Raw genomic sequence first — 19332 nt, forward strand, 5'->3', positions numbered from 1 at the left:
ATTGATGGTAAATATAGTCAGTAACAAGCTTTTATTGGAAGCCTAGCCTGTGATTGAAGCATTAAGGTAGCTAGGTGCTGAGATACAAAGATTGATATGAGGAGGAGGATGAAGATACTGTTGAAGTGATTGCTGAGAAACTAGAAAAAAGGAATGCCAGTTACCATACTTCTGAGGTTCATGGGGAAATCTGCATGAAGTTCATATGGCATGATATATGTGAACTGATATACGTACTTGAATTGATAATGCCAAAAAAGGTTAGATTATAAGATAAAGATAAATCAGTTAAGGCCGTATTTTATGCTAGTGCCATTCTCAGAGACTCCTCCCTTTATAAATGTTTTTCCTAAGGAATTCAGGTGAAAGAGGACAAATAAAATGACAGAGGCAAATATATAAGTAGATAGTAATATCAAGGATAAGGCCCCAAATATCAAAATATAGTTCCACTAGAAGTAGCACATTACTGTTCTTGCTGAAGTGAAAATAATGAAACCCAATCACACTGCATGATAAAGTCATACTGTGGAATATGAAATATGAATATGAAAGAATATAAAATTTGGAATTGTTTTACTAGGCTTCAGTGTAATAGGGACTCCTGGCATAATCTAAAAACAGTAATAAAGCCTTACAGTTATCTGATTCAAGGTGAGGAAAAATAAAATGTGTGGTTCATGCTATCTCTAGCCTGCATTTTCTTAAGGTCAGGCCTATGTTCCCAGTGCTGTAGGCCACAGGTTCTTGAGCATTTGGTCTTATCTCTTACATTTTTGAAAAACACAAAGAGCTTTTGCTTATAAAAGTTACACCCATTGATATTTATCATATTAGAAATTGGACATTTAAAAATACTTATTAATTCATTAAAAATAACAAATTTATTACATTTTAACAAATATTTTTATTAAAATAACTGTTTTCCAAGACTGCTTCTGCATTCAATCTATCATGAATATGTTGTTTTGGATAAAGTATATAAGGAATATCAAGTTTCATACAGCTGTATATATGGAAAAGCTAAAGTATTTTAATAATGTTTTCAGATAATTCTGGATGTCCTTTGATGCTACAGTAAAACTTAAGTGCTAATTTCTTAGAGGGTAGTTACAATATAGAATCTGAAAATCTGTCAATGAAGCTTTCATAGTCTGTTCTTTGAAAATTTATTGGTCTGTTTTTTGCTTTTACTCATTCATGATTTTACAACATTCTGCATTGGCTATTTGGAAAATTTGGTGTACTGAGTTATACAGAGCTTCCAAATGTTGACACATTTTACTGTACAATAATTAAAATTATCAGATACATTAATATTACCACCAGTCTCATCAGAAAATTCTTTAAGTATTGGGAAGTTCTCAAGCTCATTTGGCAAATCCAAGTTTTACAAAATTCTAATTTTTGCTTGAAAGCTTGAATTTTACCACTGATAACAAACATTCACAGTTGTTTTTATTGAGTGGCTCAATTTGCTCATTTCTCAGAAAATGTTTGCCAATCTTTGAAGTACAAATAGTCTTCCTCCAGAGCGAGCTGATTCAACTGTAACTCAAACGGGGTGCATGCTCTTCGTGGAGAGAGCCGTCACTTTCATTTGTAGAGGTGCCTTGTCCATGTCATCACACATATTATTAAAAAGAAATGTACTCAAGGGCAGAGATTTAAAAAAATTGAAGTGCTCCTATTTCATCAAGGACAGTTGAGTGAAACTGATTTTTTAATTTTTTAACTGAGTTTGAAGTGGTGAAGAATGCAAGTTATTAGGAGAATTTGGTGTCACTGCCTTGATTCATCCTGACACCAGGAGTCTTCCCACTGTTGCCTTCGCGCCATCAGTAGAAATGTTCACATGATGAAAAAGGCAGACATCTAATATTATTATAAAAATCATTTTGGCTCCGTACACCCTCTGAGACTATACATTGAAAATTGCTGAAGAAAATGTTTTGGTTTAAGTATTTAAATGATTGACTTAGCTTGTCAATTTCTCCTGATTATTATCTGTATTAAACAACAGTGTAAGTATAGATATGCCTCTTATTAGTAGTAGAGACTTAGAGGAAAAAACTGATTTTTAAGAGCTTGCCAAGATGTTTGGAACATGAATAAATTATGTGTCAAGAAAAAAGCTTTAGAACAGAAGATTGTTTATGATTGGAAGTCAGCCTGAATTTTTAATTTAGCTATTTAAAAAAAATCAATTTTATGTATTTATGTTTAAACATAGACTAATTTAAAATTGTTAATATCACTTTGTATTATAGGCATTAAGTGTTGTTTTGAATAAAGAATTACATGTTTATTTTCTAGTTCAAATCTCCAAAGAGGGGCTCTCTTGTCCCCTCCTGGCATGAGCCAGGAACTCTATTCTCTCACTTTATTTCTAAATAAAAGCCTGTACCTTGCTCTCCTAAAAAAAAAAAAAGTCTCCAAAGAATAATATTTAAGCTTTTTGACTAGTTCATTTTAGACTTCATGCAAGAATACCTATATAGCTTCAAGTGCTTAAATTCTTAAGAGAAATAGCTAAGCTATTTACACCTTATAGGAATAAGTAACTAGGTGTGAAAAAATTAAGAGAGATTGTGAGAAAATAGATATCTATAAAAAAAGATAATTTTTCATTTATTGTTATAAAAATGTGACTTTTGTGTATTGGAATGGTAATTTCCATTTCTTTCTGTGAAAAAGTTTAAAATTTCCTCTATAATTCTTTTACTAGATAAAAGTGCTATTTCTTGTCACTCTCGATATGTGTATGTATTTAGGAAGTTAAGCTGTTCTAACAAATGGTGTAATTCTTGAAGATAGTCATGCAGTGTGATGGTTTTTCAGTAAACTGTGGGAACAGCCCTGTTTGTTTAAACCCTGGTTTTAACCTGATTATTAACAATTAAATTGTGTTTTCTTCTTACAATTAAAGTGTATTCAAATTTATTGGTCCCTTGCTTCACAGATTTATCTCAGTATGTGGTGTATTCAAACAGAATTTTGTATTTTTAATTAGGGGATTAGAAAAGTAATTCTGAAGAGCCAAAAAAAAAAAATGTTAGACATCACATTGCTTAACCATCTAATATACCGTAAGTGTGTGTATGGACTATGTGGTTGGAGCTATCTATCAGGCAGGCTTGTTTTTCAAGCAGTATTTTAAAGAGTGGACATGTGCAGAAACTGTGAGCACAATTAGCACCAAGCAGATAAATCCAGCTCTAATCCTGTTTACGGTCTGCATCAGACAGATGTGCCAAGATTGATTTAGACAAGCCCTAGGCTTACAGTAATATTTTTTAAAGTGCCATTCACTGTTCTATTTCTGTTAAAGCTTTGCTAAATATTCTTAAGTGTCGTTGGTTTTACTCTTCTTGTTAACCACTGTAACCTACTTTAGGCAGGTCCTGCTTTGCTCTCATGGTGACAGGATAACCTGCTAGAAGTTATCTTTATTCTGTGTAATTAAATTGACTTTTAGCCCCAAGAAAATACGATAATAGGAAGTGGGTGCTGAATTAAATAAATAGCATGATATCCAATAGACATATACTTAAATCCCTTACAAGAACAGATGGTCCCCAATAACTCTGTAAGTAATGTGAGAGGACAGTTAATGTTCTGAAACAACCAGCTATAACCAGTATGATACTAATGAACCAATAGATTTCAAATAATAAACCACATGCCACAAAGAAAACTTATATATCAGCTGTAAAGTTTTAATTCTCATATCCTAAAAAAAGTACCTATAGTTGATTTCCATATTTTTATCTACTGTTATCAACTACCAATTTATGGATAAAGTTTACTTCATATTTTTTACCAATAAAAGTATGCTTGAAGGTAAAATTAAGGTTATATTTAAAATACCTGTCCCAAAGTATTTCATTTTTTTAACTCCTCTTTTAACATACTGTCTGCGTGTGCTAGGTTATAAATGGAATGTGGCTTTATCTGTGGCAGAAACTGGTAGTCCTCTAACAGAGGTAGCTGCTATGGGGATTGAAGCAACAATTTTGATGAAAATTTAAGCAGAAATATAAGACCTATGTTTTTCTCAGTATTTAAAAATACATAAATTATATATAAAAAGCAGTCTTTTTCTGATTCACATGGAGTCATTTATACTGGAAAGGGTGTTGATAAGTGGTCAATTTTTAGACGCCCTACCCCCCAAAAAACAGTCATCTCTCTCAAATTGGTTTGGTTTTTCTCCTCTGGAGTCTTGGTTCTCACAAATATTTGTGTATTCTAAGTGTGTCACAAAGAGTAAGTGTTTTGGAATGGAGGTTGGGGAGAAATAATGACCTCAGATTTTTAGTTCATCCTATCAGATGATCTCTAGAGCCTTCAACCTTCACTCAAGGTTAGCCCGAGGGTTTTCCATCAGAAGCCTGAGGGATCTTTGGCCTTAGTTCTCTTTCAAGTCCAGAAACCAGTGTACAGCCTGTCCATTGCTCCTATCTTAAGAACTTCAAAATGGAAACAGAAATGCATTGCCTAACCCGATGACTGATTAGATAATAGTTCTAACAGTTTAAAAACATTTTAAATTCAAGTTCACAGAATTCTAATTGAATTCTAAGTTTTATTTGTGAAAACCATATTCAGAATGAAAAAACAATTTTCCATAATGACAACTAGTAATATACACATCTTTATGTGCTAACAAACAGGTTTATTCCCAATCAAGTGAATTCTATGATTAGAGGGAACTAGGCAGAGTTACTCATAATGTAAATGATTAACACTGTAGAAAAAAATAATAGGATGTCTGTGGAGGAAATTGGCACCTGAGAGATTTATAGAACTGCTGAAAAAGAATGCTGAAGAACATTTGCCTGTTGTTAGAAAGTGGTTTTAAAAGTCTAGAATCTCAGGTCAGTTATCCTTATTTTTCCTTCAAATAAAAACAAAGTGTTTGTTAAATCTGTAGGTCTTCCTCCTAGTCTCTTCTTGTCACATTGGCAAAAAGACGTTTCATGTGGAAACCACAAATCTGAATCTGTGGGCAAATGTGGGAAAAGACATTGGAAGCCTGAGCAAGAAAAGCCGGAAATACCTGCTGGAGAGTTACCAGACTTTCATACTTCCCACTCTGAGAGCTCCTGATTGTTACAATCTAACCTTCCACCTCAGTCTCATGAAATACTATTCAGTTAACACATCTGTGGTCTTGCTATATTTCCAAGTACTAGTTCAAGACAGAACAGTGGTCTGCCTACTGCTTTAAATTTGACTAGATTTAAACACAGATCCAGGGGGTCAGATGAGAGTGTGTTTACTTAAAGAAGGTCCTTAGGTTAGTCCCTTAGTTACAGTGCTTGGATTTAAATCTTGGATATGCCCCCTACCAGGTATATGACCATGGACAAGTTACTTAAACTCTGTCCCAACTGTCTTTTCTTTTGGGAAAAAAATATCTACTTCATAGGGTTGTTGTAAGGATTAAATGAGATACTACAAGTAAAGTGCAACGTCTGGCTTTTAGCACATGCTCATTAAATATTAGCTACCCTCTTTAGGGAATGGATTTTAAAAAATTAAAACAAGTAATATGATCAGAAACTCTTTTAGGATGAGCAATGGAAACAATCTTCCTCAATTACAGAAATATTTTCACTGTAGAAAAATTAGAAATTCAAGTACAGAAACTATATCATAATCTCAATATCCTTCCAAGTTTTCATATGCATATTCATATATATGCATATGAAATATATTACATATATATTATATATTCAATAAATATATGCACTATAATAAAATACATTTTTTGGCTCTTCTAGTCATATTTCTACACTTTAATGACTGAATATACTTTATATGTTACTTACAGAATACATTTTATAGAACCAATATTCTAATATACATTTAGGTGGTTTCCAAGTTTCGCTCCAATAATGCTTGGATGAGCATTCTTTTAGCTAAACTGTGCATATTATTTATTCTCTTAGGGTAAATTGCTTGAAGTAAATTGCTGGATCAAAACCATCTGTATTTTAAAGTATTTTTCTTGTTCTACATTTTGAAAAATTGTAAAATTGTAATCATTACAGAAAGGGAAAATTATGGAGGATTATAAAAAAGTTAATTTCATACTCCCTACATCATATTTCTTTTAACCAATATTTTTAATGTTTTAACCAATGGTATAACCGATGTTACCTACTGAAGGATCTTTCTACTCAGGGTTTTTTTCCCCTCCTTTCAATGAAAGAGATCAAATCCTCAAATTGCTTTGTAATTTGCTTTTATTTCACTTATCCATAACTCTTAATGTGAATGTCTTTCCAGATAAGAGCACAGAGATCTAACTTGCTCTTTATGAGCAGAAGACTATGTATGATCCAACCATTCTGCTGAAGAACGTGAATATTGCTTCAGATATTCTTGCTATTATAAATACTGCTGCAATTAACATTTAAAAATCTTTGATACATATTCCCAACTTGTTCTCTAGCAATTACCATTTTGCATTCACATGAGCATTGAACATTATTTTTGATCTTGTGCCAATCTAAAAGGCAAAAATGGTATCTTGTTGTTTTAATTTGCATTTCTTTGATTACTAATTAGATTGAACTTTCTCATATGTTTATTGGTCAATTTGCATTTCTTCTTGTGTGAAATGCCTGCCTGGGTCTTTTATGTACTTTTCTACTAATGTGTTTCTTTTCTTGATTAAATAGATTATTTAACTATCATGCGTTGCAAATATTTTTGCTCAGTTACCCTTGGCTTGCAATTTTTATTTATTGGTCTTTAGAACTTTAGAGGCATTAAATAATTTTTATGTTAAATACTTCAGTCTCTGTATGTCTGCCTTTAGTGTCATGCTTAGGGCTTTACTAATTTATGGTTACATAAAGTTGTTTCTGATCTTGAAACATTGTTATATATTATGAGAGAGAGCTCTATTTTTTTCTTTTTCAAAAGATTAACCAGTTCTAAATCACCTTTTGCTTAATGTTTCCCATTTCAGTGAAAAATATTGAAATATTTCCTGCAGAAATGGGAAATAGTTCATAATGGCTTAGATGCCACATTATCACATTAGTGACTTGTTAAATGTATAGTGTCTTTGGTCCATACATTTATCTATTCCTAGATATTTTAATTATTATAGCTTTATAAAATATTATATCTGATTGGGCATGTACTCTCCCTCATTAAAGCATTTCTTCATCAATGTATTACATTTACGCTAAGAAAATTTACAAATCATTTGATTAGGTTCCTTGACCCTTATATCAAAGAAAATACCATTGAGATTTTCATTGAGATTGCTTTCTAAGTAGTTATTAGTAATGAGAATACTGGCATAGAAAATGTATAATCCTGGAACTTGGTTTGTCTTCATTTATTTGTCTGTCCCATACAAGTCCAGGACTATTTTGTTAAATTTATTCTTAGGTATAATTTACTAATTGGCTTTGCCCCATTATGGTTCTTCCTAAGTATTAATATATTTGTAACTGGCTTCCTTACTAGGTATCCTTATTCATTCTAATGATTTTAAGTTGGTTCTTGGGGATTTTGCAAATATATCATCTATAAATAATTATAATTTCAGTCTCCCTCTATCCCTTTCATCACCAATTGTTGCCTTATTTTTCTTATGTGTATTATTGGCCAGAACATCCAGAATAATTGGGAATAGTAAGAGTGATAATAGATAATAGGTATAATAATATAATTCTTCTGGTTTTCACTACTAAGCTTGATCTTGGCTGTTGACTTAGTATCTTTAATTTGCAGTTCATAAGAGGGTTTAAATCGGAATAGTCATTGAATTGTTTCCTGCCAAAGTAAAGCATATACATGGTAAAGAAGTTAGACTATAATACAGGACTTCAAGTAAAAAGAGGAGTTTATTTCATTCTTTCAATTTTTTTATTTCCCTCAATGATTCTTTGTTTTCTTTCTTACTTCCTTTCTTCCTTCCAGTTCTTATTTGTTGTGTGTTTGACTACATAAAAATATTATGAGACACATGGTAATAACCAATATTATAAGATGAGCCTGGAAGTTATTTGAAACATATACATATATCATAAAGGACTAATTTCAAGAATATTTGAAAGAATCCTACAAAAGTAAGAAATAGATAAGCAGTCAAACAGAAATAGAGAAATGCACGTGGAGAGGCAACTGTTTTAAGAAATACAAATGAAAAATAAATGAATGAAAATATATTCAACTTTACTGTCTAACTGAGTTTTCAAAAAGTACCCACAGATATAATCAAAGATAAAAATTCCTTTAAAGTAGGTAAGTGATGCAATTTACCTCTGCACATTCAGCTATATGAAGCAGATACCCAGTAGCGCGCCTATATGGAAGGCAAGCTTTGTTACACTTCTTGGGGCACCGTTTACCATAGAGTCTATTACATCCATAGATTGGGGATTTGTCAGGACCTGTGATGAGCCTGCTTCCTGTTATTCTTGAAGGTAGAAGAAGCATGTAAGATCTCCCTGGTCCCTCCCAAGTGTTCTAGAGACCCTGGGCATATGCCTACCTGCTCAACAAGTGAAAATAACTTGTACTAAGCTCCCCAGGTACAAGGTACAAGTACATTACTGATGATTTAGTGTGAAAGAGCTTGGTTTCCTTGTATATAAGACATACTGTCCACCTTTTAGTTTCTAATTTCTTCCCTTAAATTAGGGAAAGGAACTAGGGCTCCTTGAGGAATCCAGATGAAATACTATGATGTTAGAAGAAAGAAAGACTATTTTCAGAGACATCTGCAGGTTGTAACAGAGGCTGGTTGGAGGAATTCTGTTAGTCTGTAACAATTTGAAGTATTAAAATGGAAAGACAAGAATTGTAGTTAATTGAAAAGTCTATAAAAGGTCATAATTTCATTGTATGATCAAAGGAAATAAACAGTCTAAAATATGCTAAAGCAGCATTACTAAGTGTGGTCTAGGACCCTTCCAGGAAGTTAGTGAGGTCAAAGCTGTTTTCATAATAATGCTAAGAACGATCTGCTATTTTCACTCTCATTTTCTTCCATGGATACCGTGGTATTTTCCAGAGCCTGTGATATATGTGATGACATCCTTGCCCCACTGGAGAGCACACTTTGTATTCTTGTATTTTAAGAAGTCTTGGTTTTAATACCTAATACGATAAATATTGATAGATACAGATAAAAATTAGTTGGGGTCTTCAGTCTCCAAGAATGTAGACAGGTTCTGAGACCAAAGAGTTTGGAGAAAAGTCGGTCTTGGTGATGTAGGCTAATCCATTACAGAAAAAGAGTGGGGTGAATCGCTCAGTTTATTAAGGCACGTGGAACCTTTTGGCTTGCATAGTACTTTCAGTCTATTGATTAAGTGATGATTGTAGTAACAGTGATGATTGTTTGGTTTTCTAAAATATAAAAATGTTTTCCACTGAACCGATACTTTGAGGGTATTGATTTTTAGGTCACTGGGCAATAAGAGGAGTGGCCTATATGCAGACCTGACGCCAGGGTTTTCTGAGAACACAATAGGCCTGAACAACTGACTTTGGGTTTACCTTAGCCCACCACCATAAACAGGAGAAAAGGGTTGGTTTCTTCCTTCCTTTGGTGGTATGTGTTGTGAGAAATTGGGCTATTTCTTGCGGGATGTTTGGGAGAAGCCCAAACACTCCTTGAGAATGCAGAGAAGGGACTTCTTACAGCACCTGAAAGGCCTTGCTCGGGTCTGAAAGATCATGACTGCTTAAGGGTGAAGAAAGCTGAGAGGGGGCTCCTGCTTTCTGTGGCTGGCTTAGCCTCGTATTTCTCCATTTGTTTTTATTAACTTGTTTTTCTCCTATAGGGGTCATATTTTTCTGCTTTTTGCATTCGTAGTGATTTTCAAATGAATAAAAGATATTTTGAGTTTTATAGAGTTGCTGGATATTTTTGGATTCATATAAATATTCTTGTGCTTTGTTCTAGGATGTAGTTAAGTTACTTGGAACACTTTAATCCTTTAAGGCTTCCTTCCTTAGATGGAATCAGAGAAGTCTTTAGCTCACTAATTAGACAATACTGTTTTAAGTATTCTTCCCAATGTCCCAAGAATTTCAGTATTTTCCCACTTTGGTTGGTAGGAATGCCTGTGTGATCTCTGAGCATTGTTCTCTCTGATCCTTCAGGTAGTTCTTTCCCTGGCCTTGCACACATGCCAATTCCATACTCAGCTGAAGGTTCAAGGGAGATCTCTGCACAAGTACAGGATGCTCTTTCTGTGCAACTCGTTCGTCTACGGGAATTTGTCCAGTGAACTCCAGTTACCTCGGCTTTCCTGTACTCAAATTTGTCCCCAGTTCAGGACAGTCAGGCTACGCCAGGGTTCCCCACCTGCCCTGTGGCCTGGAAGCCCCATCCACACAGCAGGCTGGGGCGATCATATGGCTCCTTTGTTTACTCTTTTTAAGGAACCACTGTCCTGTGCTGATGTCTGAAAGCTGATGTTTCCTGTCTTGTGTGCTCTTTTAGTTGATTCAGGCAGAATGTAAAACCAGTCCCTGGGAGTCCATGTTGGCCAGAGAGGAAGTTTTGGAAGTACTTTTTTAAAAGCATAAAGCACTCCTACTTTGAAAGGCCATTGAAATGATCCTTTCCCACAGCAAATATTTTTGGACCTGTGGTTAAACATAACCAGTAAAATTTCATGCCATTCTAAAAAAAAAAAAGTGGCAAGATTCAGGGGTCACTTTCCTTCTAGACTGGCAGGAATTCATCATGTTTTCTATTCATAGTAATCTTACTCTGCTTCCTTTTTTGCACGTGTTAGTTTATCTGGGATGTTCATTTCCTTTCCTTTACAAGTTGCCTTCAATAACCTGTCATTTACTCACTTCTAGTGAATTCTATTCTTTCTGTTACTTTGTCCTCATTAGTACCAAGAAGGCTCTCACATGATACTAATTGTTGTTACTGAAATGTTGCTTTGTTTATTTTCTTGGAATTCTTCATACATTCAATACTTTCAGATTCTGAATGTCTTAAGCCTTGTGTATCAGGGATTCTCTTCCATTTTTCTACTTTTTCAATTCCTGGTAAAATAGACCCAACTCTTCTTTCCTCCCCAGCTCATACAGGGATTGACATAAAGCACAGTCAGTAAAATTACAAATGATTTCTGGGTTTTTGCTATTTGTTGTGCTTACATATAAGATATGGACACAGTGGTTTTGACTGGAAAATTTAATTTCTTTTCAGGTGATCCTAAGTATGATTTTCTATGTAAAGAAGAACTTGTTGAACTCAAGGACATATTTTCTGTCAAACTGAAACGGCGTTGTTCTGCTAAACAACAGAGAAATGGAACTTTATTAGGAATCACTCTCTTCATATGTTTGAAAAAGGAGCAAAATAAACTAAAGGATTCTACACTTGATCTTATTAATTTAAGCGAAGACCACTGTGACATATGGTTTAGACAATTCAAGAAAGTTTTGGCAGGTAAGTATTCTTTATGAGAATTTTTTAATGAGTCTAGTTTCCTTGATGTAGATTATCAATCTAAACATGATATTTATGACTACAGTAACCCTTTTAAGATTATATTGAGGTAGTTTGCTTCTCTTCCTAGTTTGTTGAACTTTTTTTTTTTTATCATGACATGGTGTTGAATTTTGTCATATGCTTTTTCTACACCAATTGAAATGATCATATGGCTTTTTCCTTCATTCTGTTCAAATGGTATGTTACACTGATTTTTGTATGTTGAATCATTCTTGCATTCCAGGAATAAATCCCAGTTGGTCATTGTATATAATCCTTTTAATATGTTATTGAATTTGGTCTGTTGATTTTTGGGGGGGAATTTTTACATCAATGTTCATAAGTGATGTATATCGTTTTTTTTTTTCTCTTGTATCTTTTTCTGGTTTTGGTATCAGGTTAATACTGACCTCATAGAATGAGTTAGGAAGTAACTCTTGAATGACCACATCCATGAAGAAACTTTGATAATCTGAAATAACACAGTTCTTAAGTAATTTAGTTTATCTGAAAGTTGTTTTTGAAAGTAAGTCTATTTTTATTTACAATCTCCAGCTGATATTAGAACTTATTTTCCTTCCATCTAAACATTGATGGCAAATACATACATGTGCTGGGTAGCTTGAAAATAACAGTTTTTTGAAGATAATATTTTAGTTGTCTATTTCATGGTAGATTTTTTTCTAAAGGTAAATGTCCAGAGAACAAAGAATACACTTACTAAAATATTATCTCTTAATTAATACAGTGTATCTGATATTTCTAAGTGGCACTTACACTTTACAAACTAAATAAAATGCAGGAAAACAGATATAATGCAATCTGGATTTCTAGAAAGTATCCAGTTAAAATATAATCAAATTGAGTTTTAGGATTAATTTTTTTCCTCATAGATCTTGCTTGGTTTCTTTTGAGCCCATTTCTTCCTGTTTACTGGGTTGATCAGGGTAGAGGCAGCTGGTACAGGTAAGGACACAGTTTTGGGTAAGATGACACAGGACAGAGATGGGTGCCAGACAAAGAGCAGGAATGTGGTGATGTCAGAAAGTTTCAGACTGGGCAATATTGATCAAGACTGAGGCCCCAAATTGGCCCATGGTGACCAGCTGATGGGGATATCCAGATAGGAGATGAGCTGAAGTGACATTTTTAAAGTAGGACACCCTGGTACTAAGTGACCCCATGCTTTCTTGTTAGCCCCTTTGGGAACTTCAAGGACACTTGATTCTTCCAAGAAGGCAGGAAACTATAGAGGCTGTAGTTTACTTCATCTCTCTGGAAACAGAGAATATATATATTTAACTAAGAGCATTCTACCTTAATAGTGTGTCTTTTATAGTGTTTTACTTTAAATTCATGTGAGAAGAGATAAAGAGCTAAAATAAAAATGAAAAAATTAGGTTAAACTGAATTCAATTTCCTTACATGGGCAAGACTCATGAGATTGCATGGTCTATAAAATAGAAATGAGTCATTTGATTAGGATAGGCAGAGATCTTCCTTCCACTGAGAGTTTGAGGAAATCTCCCAGGGGGCTTATGAAGGGCTGGCTGAGTGACGGGAGAGGCAACTTCCTCAATAAATTTCACCCATAAAACCAACAGTAAGCAGAGGACATCACAACAAAGCTCAATTTAGTAAAAGCAATTTTATAGGAGTAGAGGGATTAGGGTCCTCTCAAAAAAAAAAAAAAGAGAAGAAAAGAAAAAAACACATAATACACAACACAAAACAAAAACACTGTTAAATATCTTTTCAGTTTATTGAATTGTAGTTTGGTTTGATCTAGGATTAAAATCCAGGCAAATTACAAAGGTGAAAAACTACATATCTTTTGGGTTACCACCCTCTGGGAATGTTACTTTTTTTGTACCTTTGATTTAGATAAGAGGTAGGAAAATATATAAGGTCATATTCTCAGGCATGATCCTGGAGAACAGAGTGATTTTGCTGATTATAGCAAATAGATTGACTTTTGAAATCAACCAGTGCAACCGAACAAAACAGGGTTGAAGCCACCCAGGAAAACTGAAGGAACCTAACCAAGGTGGTCTGAGGGACTGACTGACTGCTCCGTCTTGCCAGCGTGGGCTCAGCAGAGTCCTGTAGGAAGAAACACTGCTCCTCACCCGCATCCCCGCAGCAGCGATTCTGGGTTTGTTCCCTCACGCACAAGTGCACCGTCAAGGCTGCAAAGCTCCCTCTACCAAACGTCCCCGCTTCCTGAGTAAAGTTACCGTCTTCTGACTTCTTTGTTTGATGTTCATTTCACATGCAAATCTTTGTGACCCACGCGTTCATTAAGGTGCTTATCCTTCCAAAAGTATTTTTCAAGTCCCTACCCCAGGAATTTGTGTTTGAAGGAGGCTTCAGTTCGAGCGAGGGTGATACATAGACGTCTACATTACAAAAATATAAATGCTACGCTTTAATAGTAGACATCTCTTGCGTTTAAGTCCAAATACCTTGCTTTTAACTGATTGTGTAGCAAAATGAGCAGACTGAAGAACATAACTCTGCATTGATTTATTTTGAATGTTGTCTTGAATCAGCAAATGAATCGTTTTTCTGCTAGCCTTTTACTTGTTTTTCCTTTCTTTCTTCTAAGACAAACGTGAAGAACATGTTAGAAATCTCCAAAATAGTTGGTCCTTTAGTCTAACAAACATAATATAAGTATATTTGGCAATTGAGTTTAAATGTGCACATTTATATTTTGAACTGGAGCATTGAATACGCTGTGATGAATTTTTGAGGAAAGAACAAACTGGAAACACCAGGAAGAAGAGGGCAACTCAGATAGATCCTTGAAGACTCAGACGTTGGCAAAGAGTGACCAGATTAAAATGAGTTTGTAAATATAAAAAGGCATCTTAGAACTGTTTTTTTTTAAATTTGAAAATAAGTCCTTTGCAGTCCAATTTTTTAACGCAGTTGAGCACAGTATCTTTTTTATTCTTAGTAATAGAAAAGTCACCATAACTTTATTAACTGATAAGCAATGTAGGTTAATTCACCTAACACATGTTTTGTATTAGGCACTGTGCAAGGTCCTGGGAATACAAAAATGAATGGTTGTAATCCTGTATATGGAACACTCTTGCCCTGGGAAATGGACAAGAAAATTTGTATTATGATTGTGTTAAAGGCCACCAAAGAACATATTAACAGACAAATAAGGATTATAACCATTGGTCATTGATTCGGGAGTTCAAATCTTTTGAAAATGTAATTAAGGCTGTTATATAGTCACTGATAAGCCTAACATTTAGTTATTGTGATGAAAGGCATTTGATAGTCTTTTCTGCTTCTTTTAAATACCTGTGGTACAAAGATAAATATGCATGAAAGGAAAGGAGCGACACACAGCAGCAATTCACCGGAGAATTCCGCTTTATTAGGGAAAGGTGCTGGGTTATATAGGAAGGGGCATGGGGTGATTGTGGTGTCACTTCTACGGGGCTGGTGGCTATTGGCTAGGTGCTGGGATTAGGGGGGTGAAGGGTGATTGGGGTTCAGGTGGCGCCGGCAGGAACCGAGGACCTGGAAGAGAAGCAGTAATTTTGCCATCTTATGGGTGGGGGCCCTTCATTCCCCCCTTTCTCCTCTATGGGGTTGTGGACGTTGCTTTCTCTCTGACTGCTTCCTGCTGAACGGGGGCGGAGAAGGGAGTGAGGGCTTGAGGACTGGGAGGAAAGGGTTGATAGGACTCCCCACAGTAAGGATGAGTAGATGTGGACTTCTTCAGGTTGGAAATCAATGAAGGTTCCCTGTAACCATAGGTCGAGGACTTGTTGATTCTAATGGTGCAAAGAGGATATGGGTGCCAGAAGCCAGGTGTCTGCAGCCATTGTTTCCAGGAACAGTTTCCAGCGGAGAGAGGGGTCCATCTCAGCATGTGGTGAGGAGGTCACGTGAGGGTGAGGGATCTTCTGTGGCTAAAAGCTGGTAGTTCCTGAGTAAAAGCTGGTTGGAAGTTTGATTAGAGATTTTACCAACTTGGGATTTGATAAACTTTACTATACAAGGTAAGAAGAGACAGGCGAGAAGAATGATTATTATAGGGCCTGCAATGGGCCAAAGCCAGGTGAGGAAGGGGTTTGTTAGTATTGAAGAGAATGGGTTGGAGGAGTAATACTGTGAGTACCGGGAGTTACCCATGTAGTGAATGGCGCAAGACCAGTAGGAACATCCCCGTAGATGCCTGGCCATCACCTGCAACAGGCTTGTTTTTGGTCATAGAGGAAGCAGAGGTAGGGAGAATAAAGGTAGCTGCTAGTGAACACTTCGGTGGAGGGAGGAAAGTGGAGGTATAAAGGCTCGGAGCAGCCTTTCAGAGGGCAGTCTGATGTGGCAATGAGGGCAGTAATTTTTGTTTGATGCTGTGTGTAAGTCTGTCTGACTTTGAATCACCATACAAAGGAGGCTGGGGTGGCGGGGAAGACAATAGGAATGAGGAAAAAAAGCGAGAGAGAGCGAGGGAGCAGTAAAGGAGGAAAAGTCATGATTTGGGTATGGATGGCAAAGGGGGTGAACGGGATTTTGGAGGAAAGAGGACAGTAAGGTCAGGAGTCTGGATGGAGGGAGAGTCTGTAAACTTTTGTAGGTTAAGAGATCCTTTAGGTGATGTGGGGACAGAATGGTAAGGGGCGCCCCGAATGTCAGTTTATGAGCTTCCTTCTGCAAGAGCTGTCCAGCGGCTAATGCCTGTAGGCAGGGGGCCCATCCCCGAACTGTGGGGTCTAATCGCTTGGAAAGATAAGCTACTGGGGCAAAGGATGGGCCATAATGTTGGCCTAGGACTCCTACAGCTTGACTGGACCTCTCATGAATGTATAATGAGAAGGGCTTCGACAAATCAGGAAGATGGAGAGCTGGGGCTTCCACAAGGGCTCGACGGAGCTTAATGAAGGAGTGTCGGGGTGAGGAGAATAATGGTTCTTCAGGGGGACCCTTGCTGAGGTCGTATAGGGGTCTTGCCAACAGGGAGAAGTTAGGGATCCACGCTCTAAAATACCCAGCCAGGCCTAGAAAGGAAAGGATTTCGGTCTTGGTTTTGGGAATGGGCAGGTCAGAGAGGAGCCGTTTTCTGTCTAAGGTAATGGACTTCCTTGTTGAGATAGAAGAAATCCGAGGTAAGTGACAGAAGGGGAAGAGATTTGAGCTTTGACAGGGGATACCCGGTAACCTGTGGAAGCTAGAAGGTTAAGTAGGGAGGCAGTGTCAAGTTGAGACTGTTCCCACGAGGGACTGCAGAGTAGAAGATCGTCCACGTATTGTAATAAGGTGGACTCGGAAGCCTTGTGGCAAAACTGTCCAAGTGAGTTGTTCAGAATGTCTTGTGTATGGGTCTGTCCAGGTGAAGGTGAAAAAATCTTGGGAGGAGGGGTCCAGAGGGATAGAAAAAAAATGCGTCCTTGAGATCTAGAACTGAGAAGTGGGAGGCCGAGGCAGGGATCTGCGATAAAAGGGTGTATGGATTTGGGACTAAGGGATGGAAAGGGATGATGGCCATGTTGATGAGGCGAAGGTCTTGAATGAGGCGGAAAGATCTGTTGGTTTTTTTAACAGCTAATATGGGGATATTAAATGGGGAGTGAGTGGGTCTGAGGTAATTTTTGTTTAAAAGATTTTGAATGATGGGTCGGAGGCCTATGAGGGCTGAAGTGGTTAGGGGGTATTGGGCCTGACAGATATACTGAGAGGGGTCACATAATTTGATAGAGGCAGGAGGACATAGAGCCACGGAGGGGCTTGTAATGTCCCAAACTTTGGGATTTACAGGGTGTATGAGGGCGGAACTGGAGCTTTCATTGGGTAGAGGGGGGTCGTCGGCTATGAGGGCCATCAGAAAGGGAGTACTGGGGGCTGTGGGAGTGGATATAGTTATGGAAACATGGAGGAGAGAAAGGATGTCCCGTCCTAGTAAGGGGATGGGACACTGGGGCATAACCAGGAAGGAGTGGGAGAAAGGTATGGGATTGTCTTGGATTGTGCATAAAAGAGGGGAGTTTAATGGGAAAATCTGTTTACCTCCTACCCCGACTATAGGAGTAATGGCAGGCGTGGTAGGACCCTGGTATTCTTGCAAGACTGAGAAGGTGGCTCCTGTATGTAGGAGGAAGGAGATGGGGTGACCGTCTACTATTAAAGTAACCCTGGGCTCCTGTTTGGTGATGGAAATGGTCGGGCGAGAAGCCCCCGGGCCCCGTCAATCCTCCTCTGCCAGTCCCACTACGGCGGGCTTAGGATGGGGGTTGTTCGTCCAGCCTCCCCTTCGGGTGGTTGGGCAATCAGACCCCCAGTGGCCCTTTTTGTGGCATCTGGGGCATGGGGTGGTAGGAGATCTGGGGGAGGGGCACGCCCTTGACCAATGTCCTTCTTGTCCACACTTGAAACAAGCTCCTGTGGGGGGGCTTGTTTGTAGAAGGGCGCCCAGGTTGTGGTTTTATCAGCTGGGCCAACATTTGGAAATTGGCCTGATCAGCCTTTTGTTTATGGCGTTCTTTCTCCTCTTCCCGGTGATGGAAGACTTTAAAGGCCACTGTTAGGATCTCAGTCTGTGGGGTAGCGGGGCCCTGTTCTAACCTTTTGAGTTTAGCTTTAATGTCGGGGTAGCTTTGAGCTAGGAAGTATGTCATAAGGACATGTCTCCCGTCAGGCGTTTCTGGGTCCAGGCTGGTAACTGTAATAGGGCTTGAGTGAGTCTGTCTAAGAACTCGGAGGGAGTTTCCTCCCTCCTTTGAATCATGTCTTGGAGCTTTTGAAAATTGACTACTTTACGAGCTGCATTTTTCAGACCTGCTATTAAGCAGCAGGTGAAGATATCTTGAAAGCGGAGACCCATGGCGGTGGGGGACTGAAGGGTTCTGGCTCAGTCTGTGGGGGAGAAACAGGTGATGGGGGCAAAGACGGAGGAGGCTCTTGGAACTTAGTTAGAGGGGGGCTGAAAGGCTCAGGCTTGATCTGCAGGGGGGTGAGGTGGGGGAGGAGATGGTGGTGGAGGAAGGGGGAGGGGCTGTTGTAGGAGAGGAGGGGGAAGGGAGTGAACGGGAGGCTTCTGCGGGGGAGACGGCTTGCAGGTGAGGAGAACTTGGGGGGAGGCGGGCTGGGGGTCGGAAAGCTTCAGTATAGGGAATCTCCTTCCATCTTTTCAGGCGCTGGCAGTAGTTAAAGAGATCGCGAGTGATGTTAGGATCAAGAGCTCCCCCTGCGGGCCATTGGTTGTTATTGTCTAGGGGGTATGTCGGCCAATCTTGGGAGCAGTATTTACGGAGAAGTTTTGGTTTTATATCAGGCGTCAGGGAGAGGGTGGCTAGATGCTTGAGCAGGCATTCAAGAGGTGAGCTTTCAGGGAGGGATGAGGAGGCTCCCATGGCTAAAGGACAGAGAAGGAGACAAACAGGGGAAGACGAACGGAGACCCTCGGACTGGGAGCAGACGGCAAGGAGACAAAGGGCGTCCCCGATGATCCTTGGTGGTCTGCGGAAACTCGTATACGAGTCGGTTTCTTAGGAAGTGTGGGTCGTCACCCAGACTTCTCTAAGAAGGCAGAGTGCCGGAGTCCGAGGGACCTAGTACTAGGAGTTTTCGGCGGAAGGAACGGAAGGAGGAGGGGGGAAGGGAGCGTTCTCATCCGCAAAGGAGTCACCTCATTTATGGCTGTTGAAGGGGGGCCTGAGCGTCCACCGCAGCCGTGAAGGCCTGAGGCGGGGAGAGTTCCCTCCTCGTCCCCGAGCGTCAGGGCCTTGCCGGATGATCACGGTCAATGGCGCTGCGATAGCTCGGGGAAGAGTGGCCCGCTCTGGGGGAAAACTTACCTAAAGGCCAGAGAG

General features: G+C 38.3%; 1 protein-coding gene across 2 annotated transcripts in view; it reads left to right on the top strand.

Moving 5' to 3' along the window:
• The window catches only part of CERKL (ceramide kinase like), a 96754-nt gene that overhangs the window by 27391 nt on the left and 50031 nt on the right, over positions 1 to 19332 (top strand). For both annotated transcript variants that reach the window (XM_036879411.2, XM_036879412.2), the window contains exon 2: positions 11213 to 11455. In XM_036879411.2, the coding sequence (XP_036735306.2) occupies positions 11213 to 11455 (243 nt within the window). The remainder of the gene's footprint in view (positions 1 to 11212; positions 11456 to 19332) is intronic.

Source organism: Manis pentadactyla, chromosome 6, assembly GCF_030020395.1.
Source record: "Manis pentadactyla isolate mManPen7 chromosome 6, mManPen7.hap1, whole genome shotgun sequence".
NCBI classification, from domain to species: domain Eukaryota; kingdom Metazoa; phylum Chordata; class Mammalia; order Pholidota; family Manidae; genus Manis; species Manis pentadactyla.